At 30.5% G+C, this 9,308-nt stretch overlaps 1 protein-coding gene across 6 annotated transcripts; it reads left to right on the top strand.

The window, feature by feature from the left end:
• The first annotated feature begins 4,614 nt into the window (after nucleotides 1-4,614).
• Nucleotides 4,615-8,863, top strand: LOC8258733 (probable splicing factor 3A subunit 1). Of its 6 annotated transcripts, none has more exons than XM_048373817.1 (5): nucleotides 4,772-4,912; nucleotides 5,116-7,346; nucleotides 7,443-7,739; nucleotides 8,310-8,376; nucleotides 8,473-8,863. In XM_048373817.1, exons 2-3 carry the CDS (start codon nucleotides 5,166-5,168, stop codon nucleotides 7,710-7,712), a joined length of 2,451 nt encoding a protein of 816 aa, XP_048229774.1. In that variant the 5' UTR covers nucleotides 4,772-4,912; nucleotides 5,116-5,165; the 3' UTR covers nucleotides 7,713-7,739; nucleotides 8,310-8,376; nucleotides 8,473-8,863. The 6 variants fall into 6 exon arrangements, with proteins under 6 accessions (XP_015580436.1, XP_015580438.1, XP_015580437.1 ...); XM_015724949.3 differs by having other exon boundaries at nucleotides 8,310-8,380; XM_015724950.3 differs by lacking the exon at nucleotides 4,772-4,912 and adding an exon at nucleotides 4,615-4,763 and having other exon boundaries at nucleotides 7,443-8,380.
• Nucleotides 8,864-9,308: the final 445 nt, after the last annotated feature.

Below are 9,308 nucleotides of genomic sequence, written 5' to 3'. Positions count from 1 at the left end.
TGCTAACAGTAATAACTAAGGTTCTGCAACCTACCTAAGAATCCTCTAGTTTTCATATGTGTCTTTAATGCTAGCATTTCCTAGATATTCTTAAAATTATGAGGATTAATTCTAATTCCATGTAGACTTATAGTGCACACTAACAACTTTTTAGATGTAACTCCAAACACACTCTTCTTGGGGTTCAACCTTGGATTATACCTATCAACTTGTTCAAGAAACTTATCCACAGTTTGAAAGTGCCTTTCATTGTTTCTTACTTAAGCATCATGTCATCTATATAGATTTTTACCTCTTTATACATCATATCATAGAACAAGATTGTGGCTACTTTCTAATAAGTTGCACCTACATTTTTCAAACTGAAAAAATATTAACTTATAGTAATAAGTATCTTAATTTATGTTGAATGTTGTTTTGAGCTTGTTTACAACAACCATCATAATTTGGTTATAACAAAGTACGTTGCATAGGAGGTTGCATTATCAACTACTATATTGATGTAAGGCGGTGGAAATTCACCCTTAAACGAATTGGATGTAATTACACCAGTTTCATCATAAAAAGACATCAATTATAGGGTTTTCAATTAAAGTAGCTAAGCCTTGTGAAGTTTTAGCATCTTCAAATGGCAGGACTAATACTTTTTCAACCCCATATCTTGTATCTTGGTAGCTACCTCATCTATCATAACCTCTTTATTGTTTTTTACTAAATCCTCAGGGATTGGGTCTTTAAAGATTTCAAATCTAGGTACTTGAACTCTAGAAACATTAACTAGCTCAAGAGTATCAGAGTATGTCTTGTATTCTTTGATAAAAGTCTCTTTCAAAGTCTTGCCTTATGATTTTTCTTTAGCCTCATCTTCTTTAAACCCAAAAGCTTTTCTCATGTGTTATTCCTTAAAATCTGATAGCTCCACTATTCCCTGCTAGTTCTTCCCAAGACCAAGTCTAGGTATAAAGCCATCTTTCTAAAAATTCCTACTACTTTTTTATCCATATAATCCTCATTAATTCCTGCCACCTGAAAACCAGATGGAGACTTGAGTTCCTTAGGAGCTTCTTGAAATGTGGTCAACTCCTCTGCCATTCTCTAATGATTTTCCTTTTTCACTTTTTCATGTATTGTCAAAGGCACTCCTCCAAAAATATGAAACCATAGTCTTCATGACAGTAAGGCATAAATTATTGAGATATCCACGGCTGTGAATTTTGCCCACGACTCTATAGGATTAGTTTTTACCAAAGTTGTAAAAGTTCCCTCCACATCTATATTATATATAGATCTTGAGAGAATTTTTTTTTTTTGATATGTGTCTTTAGTTTGACATATATAATTTTTCTTTTGACAATGTGTAATTATTGTTGATGTATGGAATTCAACCGATGTGTAAATTTTTAAGGTTTTTTTAATTAATTTATTAAATAATGTATTACTTTTCTAATTAAATAATAATTCTAATCATGTAAAATATTATTTAATAATATTTAAATACTATATTAACTAATAATATAGTTTTCTAATTATACAATAATTTCTAATTATAAAAATTAGCATACTAGTTACATATATAATTATTGAGTCAGACATACAATTCTTTTACACATCTATTTATTTTGATATAAAGAGATTTTATTTTATACACTCATTTTATATTAGTATTTATAATTTAAATAATTACAACAATTGCATAGTACACATTATATACAACTAATTTCTTTTAATATCATTGTATGTCTTTATAACATTTGTCGTCATGTAAATACACAAAGAAGATAAAAAAAGCTTTCTCTACATAAACTAATAGACAAAGTCCAAGTGAGTTACATTCTTTCTCAAACATTAAGGAGAATGTATTCAATTAAAACTTTTAAAGGTATTTATATATTCTTTTAAATGTAAGAATAATTACAAAAATAGTGTGTGAACTTATTAAGGTTTGAAAGTTAAGTGTTTAAAATTTTAAGGGTTATAATTTGGTTTATGGATCTGGTAAATATTTATGATTGAATGTATATAGCAGATCAACAACATGTTTAGGTTTTTAACAACAGCTTCTTTTAAAGATAAATACAAATAGCGTATCAAGTTATTAAAATTTAATAATTAAGTGTTTAAACTTTTAAAAATTATAATTTAATACATAAAATTAAAAATTAGTAATGTTTGAATATTTGAAACCAATCATTATATAAAATAGACTATGAATAAATCACACCCTATTATATTTTCATAGTGAAAAATAATATTTACATTTATGAGGATAAATCTTTCATTTAAATAATAAAAATTACAAAAATAACAATATAAATAAAATAATATTGATAGTGAAGGTGGTCTATTACTCTAGTGGATATTTTTTTAAGATTTTTTCATCATTTTATTAATCTACTAAACTAATAATATGTGTTTAAGATTTACAGGTCCGTGATTGCTATTGACTTGCTATATACACTCAATTGTAAATATTTATTAGGTTCACAAGTCAAATTGTAACTTTTAAAAGCTTAAACACTTAATTCTCAAATTTAGATAAGTAAACATATCATTTTTGTAATTATCCAGTTTCTTTTATAAAGGTGACTGGTTTCAGATACTTAAATGTTAGTAATTTCCGGTTTCATATACCAAACTATAATTTTTAAAAGTTTAACATTTGATTATCAAATCATAATAAGTTTATACGCTATTTTTGTAATTATTCCTTAAATGTATTACTTTTAAAAAATTTATGAATTTATGAATAATTTTCATAGATTTTATTTAAAAATCTTTTGTAGACATTAATAGACTTTTATTAATATTTATTAATTTTTTTAACTATTATTTTTATATTATCCAATCATTTACAAATGAAATTTACCATTATATTTTAACTATTTTCTTCCATTTTTTTCTTTTCTACATTTACTTTAAGCATTATTCAATATAATGTTATCTGCAATTCCAAGTACTAGATTTGAGGGAAAGTGAAAGATAATTTTTGAAATTTTGTATGTATAGTAGTACTATATAAAAAGTCATCCAAATTATATATAACTCTCTATATATAAAAGTTAATTACTTTTTTAAATATCAATCTAATTTTATAAATTTTACAAAAATTGTAATAAGATATTCTAATATTTATAAATTTTTGAAATTTTTAAAAGTTAATATTGAATATCCATATAATTTTTATGAAATTTCTTAAGATTATCATTCAACACTCTATTTTTTGATTGTATCAAATTCTTTAATGCTCTTTATCCAATTCAACCCTATTTATATATATGTTAATTTATGAGATTTAAAATTTTGTTGACATGCGTATTTAATCTTTAACATATAAATTTTTTATTTTGATATGTGTACTTATTTTGACACATAGGATTCAAGCTTATATATAATTTTATGATTTTTTCTATTAATTTATTAATTAATAAGTTACATTCTTAATTAAACATTGATTCTAATAATAAAAAATAACATATTAATAATAAATTAATTTTCTAATTAGATAATGATTAATTTTCTAATGAGATAATAGTTATTTTAAAAAATAATATATTAATTATATTTTAATATTATATTAATTAATAAATTAATTAGATAATAATTTTAATTATAGAAAATAATATTTTTAAATATTATATTTACTAATAAATTAATTTTTTAATTATATAATAATTTCTAATTTAAAAAAATAATAATATCAATTATATTGATAGTAATAATTTATATAATATTAGAATTAATTAATATATATATTTTTAAAATAATTTTTATATTATGCAATAATAAAATTCTAAAATCTTAAAAATAAATTAAAAATATTTAAAAATAGTTAGTTTATTATTATTTTTTAAAATATTATGAATTAATATTAAATATTAAAAAATGTATTAGATTGTGTTTATAAATTTAATTTTTTATAATTAAAATAATAATAACTGTCGTGCATTACACACACACACACACATATATATATATATATATATATGTTAATTTATGATATTTAAAATTTTTTGACATATGTGTTTAATTTTTGACACGTAAAATTTTTATTTTGACATTGTACTATTCTTGCTACATAAAATTTAAGCTTATGTGTAATTTTATGGTTTCTTCTATTAATTCATTGATTAATTTATTGCATTCCTAATTAAACACTCATTCTAATTATAAGAAATAATATATTACTAATAAATTAATTTTTTTAGATAATAATTATTTTTATAATTAAATAATACTTATTCTAAAAGATAGTATATTAATACATTTTAATATTATTTTGATTAATAAATTAATTTTTAATTAGATAATAATTTTAATTGTAAAAATAATATTTAAAAATATTTTATTCACTAATAAATCAAATTTTAACTATATAATAATTTCTAATTTTAAAAATAATAATATCAATTATAATAATAGTATTAATTTAAAAATAATATTAATTAATAAATAATTAATGTAATAATATAAATAAAATCTTTAAAAAATAAAAATATTTGAAAATAGTTAATTTATTTTTTTTAAATTATTATAAATTAATATTAAATATTAAATAATTGATTAAATTATATCTAAATTTGATTTATAATCAAAGATAAACACTAGTTAAATTAACTCAAAAAGAAAGTGGTGAAGAAGATAAACGAAGAATCATTTGGAAAAAAGAAGAAAAAGAAGAGTAAAATAACGCCTCAAAAACCAGCGAAAACATCCGGCGCCGTTTTATCTGAATATTGAATACAAAATTTATAACCCTAGCGCAGGTACTGCACCCGTCGGTATATCATTTTTACCATTCGCCGCTTATCGTTTCTCTAATAGGTTCATTCTAGAAAATTATTGTCAGGATAAAGATAGGGTTTTGTTTAGCTCCGATCTTTTCGATTGCAATATGTTAGTTATCTTTTCTGGGGTATAGTTTCTTTTTTGTTGCTTCATGTTAAAATTTGGATTTTCTGCGATCTTTCTGAAAAGGAAATTTGGCAGTTAGTTCTTATATGTGAAATCAATTCTAGATGTTTTGGATCTTTCAATATCATTAGAACATTTGTTCATTTTTTTTCCGTGAAAACTAAACTAATTTCTTTCATATTTTGTTACATTTGTTATCTGCAGGTTCTTTGATTAATCCTCATATAAAACCCTAAAAGGAAGGAACGAAATCAATGTTACTGACACCAATTTTGCCTCTTCCGGCTCCGGATTCTAATGGGGATGGCTCATCTTCTCCTCCTTCTCATGAACAGCAGCCTCATCTGCCTGGGGAGGTGGAAGATAAAATGATAACCGAGGAGCAGAATAAAGCGGCTCCAGTTGCCACCCACACGAGAACTATTGGAATTATTCATCCTCCTCCGGATATTAGGAATATTGTTGATAAAACTTCGCAGTTTGTTGCTAAAAATGGACCTGAGTTTGAGAAAAGGATTATTGCTAATAATGCTAACAATGCTAAGTTTAATTTTTTGCATGCTTCAGATCCTTATCACGCATATTACCAACATCGTTTGAGTGAGTTCCGTGCACAGAATTTATCTTCTGCTCAGCAGGGTTTGTCTCAGAATGATGATAAAGCAGCTGCCGAATCTGCTCAGTCTGCTCCTGCTGCTGCTGATGGGAGTGATGCAGCGGCAGTGCCTGTGGCTCCCAAGCCTGATACGGCAGCACAGTTTAGACTACCTCGCAAGGTTCTTGAACCACCAGAAGATGAGCAGTATACTGTTAGTCTTCCTGAGGGGATTACTGGGGAAGAACTTGATATTATTAAGCTTACAGCACAGTTTGTGGCGCGAAATGGGCAAGCTTTCTTGACTGGATTGACAAATAGGGAGATGAATAATCCCCAATTTCATTTTTTGAAGCCAACTCACAGCATGTATAAGTTTTTTACCTTACTTGCTGATTCATATTCAAGGGTTTTGATGCCTCCGAAAGGGTTGACAGAGAAGCTGATAAAAAGTGTTGTTGATATGACAACTGTTCTTGAACGATGCTTGCATCGCTTGGAATGGGAACGCTCTCAAGAGCAGGCAAGGCAAAAAGCTGAGGATGAGATTGAGCAGGAGCGGATACAAATGGCCATGATTGATTGGCATGAATTTGTTGTGGTTGAGACAATAGATTTTGCAGATGATGAGGATGAGGACTTGCCTCCTCCTATGACACTTGAGGAGGTTGTGAGGAGGAGCAAGATAACTACTATGACTGAAGATGAAATTGTTGAACCTGGAAAGGAGGTGGAAATGGAAATGGATGAAGAAGAAGTACAACTTGTTGAAGAAGGAATGAGGGCTGCCAGTCTTGAAGAGAATGATAGTGAGAGGGACAGAAAGATGAATGAGGAGCCTGAAGAGCCAATGAGAATTGTTAAGAACTGGAAGAGGCCCGAGGAAAGGATTCCTGCTGAAAGAGACCCAACAAAGGTTGTTATTTCTCCTATTACTGGGGAGCTAATTCCCATTAATGAGATGTCTGAGCACATGAGAATTTCACTTATTGATCCCAAGTACAAGGAGCAAAAGGAAAGAATGTTTGCCAAGATTCGAGAAACAACTCTTGCTCAGGATGATGAGATCTCTAGAAATATTGTTGGACTTGCCCGAACTCGTCCTGATATATTTGGTACCACTGAGGAAGAAGTTTCTAATGCAGTTAAGGCAGAGATTGAGAAAAAGAAAGATGAGCAGCCAAAGCAGGTCATTTGGGATGGTCACACTGGAAGTATTGGACGTACTGCAAATCAAGCTATGTCTCAAAACATTAATGGAGAGGATCAAAGTGAAGCTGTTAATGTTGATGGAAGGACCCTTCCTGGTCCTGCAGCTCCTCCTCCTCTGCGACCTGGTTTACCTTCAGTTCGTCCTCTCCCTCCACCACCAGGACTAGCTTTGAATCTTCCCCGCGTGCCTCCAAATGCAGGCCAATACTCTAGTCCAGGTGCTGGTGCATTTGCTGTCCCTCCACCAAGGCCACCAGGCATGCCAATGATTTCATCAATTCGTCCACCTCAGCCTCCAATGCAGATGGCATCTGGACAGCAACACATTATGGTAAATCGACCACCCCCAATGCCTCCATCCATATCAGTGAATCCGCAGAGTATGCCTGTGCCACCTCCACCAGGATCTCAGTTTACTCCAATGCAAATTCCTCGATCTTTTGTCCCTCTTCCTGTGCCTCCTTCTATTTCCATGATGCCTCCACCACCACCTTTGCCTCATGGGATGCCTCCACCACCTCCTCCTGAGGATAATCCTCCACCACTTCCAGATGAACCGGAGCCAAAGAGACAGAGGCTTGACGATTCTATGCTTATCCCAGAAGATCAGTTTTTGGCGCAACATCCGGTATGTAGAATTCTCCTCCTGCTAAGTTGTACGCTAGTTTGATCTGAATGTATAATATGTGCTTATCACTGAACTTGGTCTGTGCTTTTCCTGCAGGGACCTGTACGGATCACTGTTTCTGTACCAAATGTTGATGAAGGAAATCTCAAAGGGCAAGTTTTGGAGATTACAGTACAATCATTGTCCGAAAATGTTGCCAGCCTGAAAGAGAAAATTGCTGGAGAGATCCAACTTCCAGCAAACAAGCAGAAATTAAGTGGAAAAGCTGGGTTTCTTAAGGACAATATGTCCCTTGCCTATTATAATGTTGGAGCAGGAGACGCGCTATCTCTTTCTTTGAGAGAGCGTGGTGGTAGAAAGAGATGAAGGGGTTCCTTGACATGGTCATTTGAGGTTTTTTATGGAACTACCTTATTACTGGATATGTTCACAGATATTGCTATTAATCTTCTATATTCTTCTTGTCTTTGATGTTTTGCTGGATATTATATTGGACTTGTATAGATTAGCTATATGACATCGTTATCTTTGACTGATGGTACATGGTGGTATCTAATACAGATTTGGCACCTTGGCGAGTTCCTCTTAAAGGGCAATGGGAAATTAGAGCACTTCCTTTATGCTTAGGCAGAGCAAGCCATCTGCTTACACTGACTACTTTCTCTTGCATTTCAGTTGTTTCTCTGGAAAATATGGTCATTTTTTTTGGACTCTTAAGGCTGATATAACTTGTGGATCTAATTTGTCTGCTCATTTTCACTTTTGTTGCTGCAAGTTCTTTTATTGGTATAAATGTAATGTAGTTAGCATCTTTCTGACAGGAGAGAGTTGAAGGTGCTGAATCTATTATCTTGCGCACTGCTTATGCCCCAATCGTTTGTGTTATGCCATGGTTTTTCTTTTTAATCTGTCTGGAGCAGCTGTGACTTGTGTGTTCTGATGCTGTTCTTTCATCTACTACAGAAATGCTACTTGTTTTGATGGATGGTGTCTGCAAACTACTAGATTCATGATACATGAAATAAATGAGGCAGGTTGGAATTTTGTTTACTTTATTATTTTTCTTTTTCTTTTTAAAATTCTTGTGGCAGCAACCTGAACCTGCCACTTTGTGTAATTTTTGCAGCATTGACTTGGAGTTGATTGGTGTCATGAGATGGGCAAGCAAATTAATCTTCATCTCTTATGAATGTTTAAGGATGCAGCATATTGATCCTTGTCTTTTAGGATAGGAGATTGGTTGATATGGGAGCAAACAGATAAAACAGGAAATTTAAGTTACGGAATCATGTGACTAGCCTCTCATGCTCTTTCCTGTTATTCTATTAGGGTATTTGCCTGTTATCTGAATTATACGTCTAAAAATGGTTTTAACAGATCTGAGTTGCTACTTGTAGCAAAAAAATGGTTAGTGACTTGCCTGTTTGCAGGACCAGTTTTGTCACAGGTTGGTCAAATTTATTTGAAGCCTCTTTATCGGCCTTGTACTAATAAAATAATGCTTTATTTCCACAGTATGGCATTTCTCTTCAGGTGCCGTCACTTTTAATTCATAACCCCCTTTTTTCTTTCAGCTCCCTTAATAACACCTTTTATCCTCATCGACAGGGTATTCAACTCACTAATGTAATCCCAGCCATGTTTTTGGTTGGTAATAATTCTTATTTTGAAGTCTAATATCACAATTTAAACCCCTTGTTTTTCTTTTGGGTCATTTAGCCTCATTTTTTATCAGGGCAACCAGGCTTAGCTTGTGCCAGTAATGTAATTAGCTCTTAAAAACGGCTGATTAGATGGTTGTTAACCCGTGTTAATGGATCATTTTATTATTTTTATAAACACCTACTCATAAGGTCCTTGTTCATTTTTCTTAGATTTGAAGAAGGGAATCACTGAATTGTCTAGGTTGAAAGAATTGCATAATTTACATAACCAGCAAAAACAATCTGGCTGCAGATTAAT

The sequence above is a fragment of the Ricinus communis genome, chromosome 5 (assembly GCF_019578655.1).
Source record: "Ricinus communis isolate WT05 ecotype wild-type chromosome 5, ASM1957865v1, whole genome shotgun sequence".
Taxonomy (NCBI): domain Eukaryota; kingdom Viridiplantae; phylum Streptophyta; class Magnoliopsida; order Malpighiales; family Euphorbiaceae; genus Ricinus; species Ricinus communis.
The sequence above is the reverse complement of the archived record's forward strand: the minus strand, read 5'-3'. Positions and strand labels throughout refer to the sequence as shown.

Coding starts and splice junctions, on each gene's coding strand:
- LOC8258733 (XM_015724950.3), top strand. CDS start 5,166: ATGTTACTGACACCAATTTTGCCTCTTCCGGCTCCGGATTCTAATGGG. Junction 7,347..7,442: donor AGTTTTTGGCGCAACATCCG/GTATGTAGAATT, acceptor CTTTTCCTGCAG/GGACCTGTACGGATCACTGT.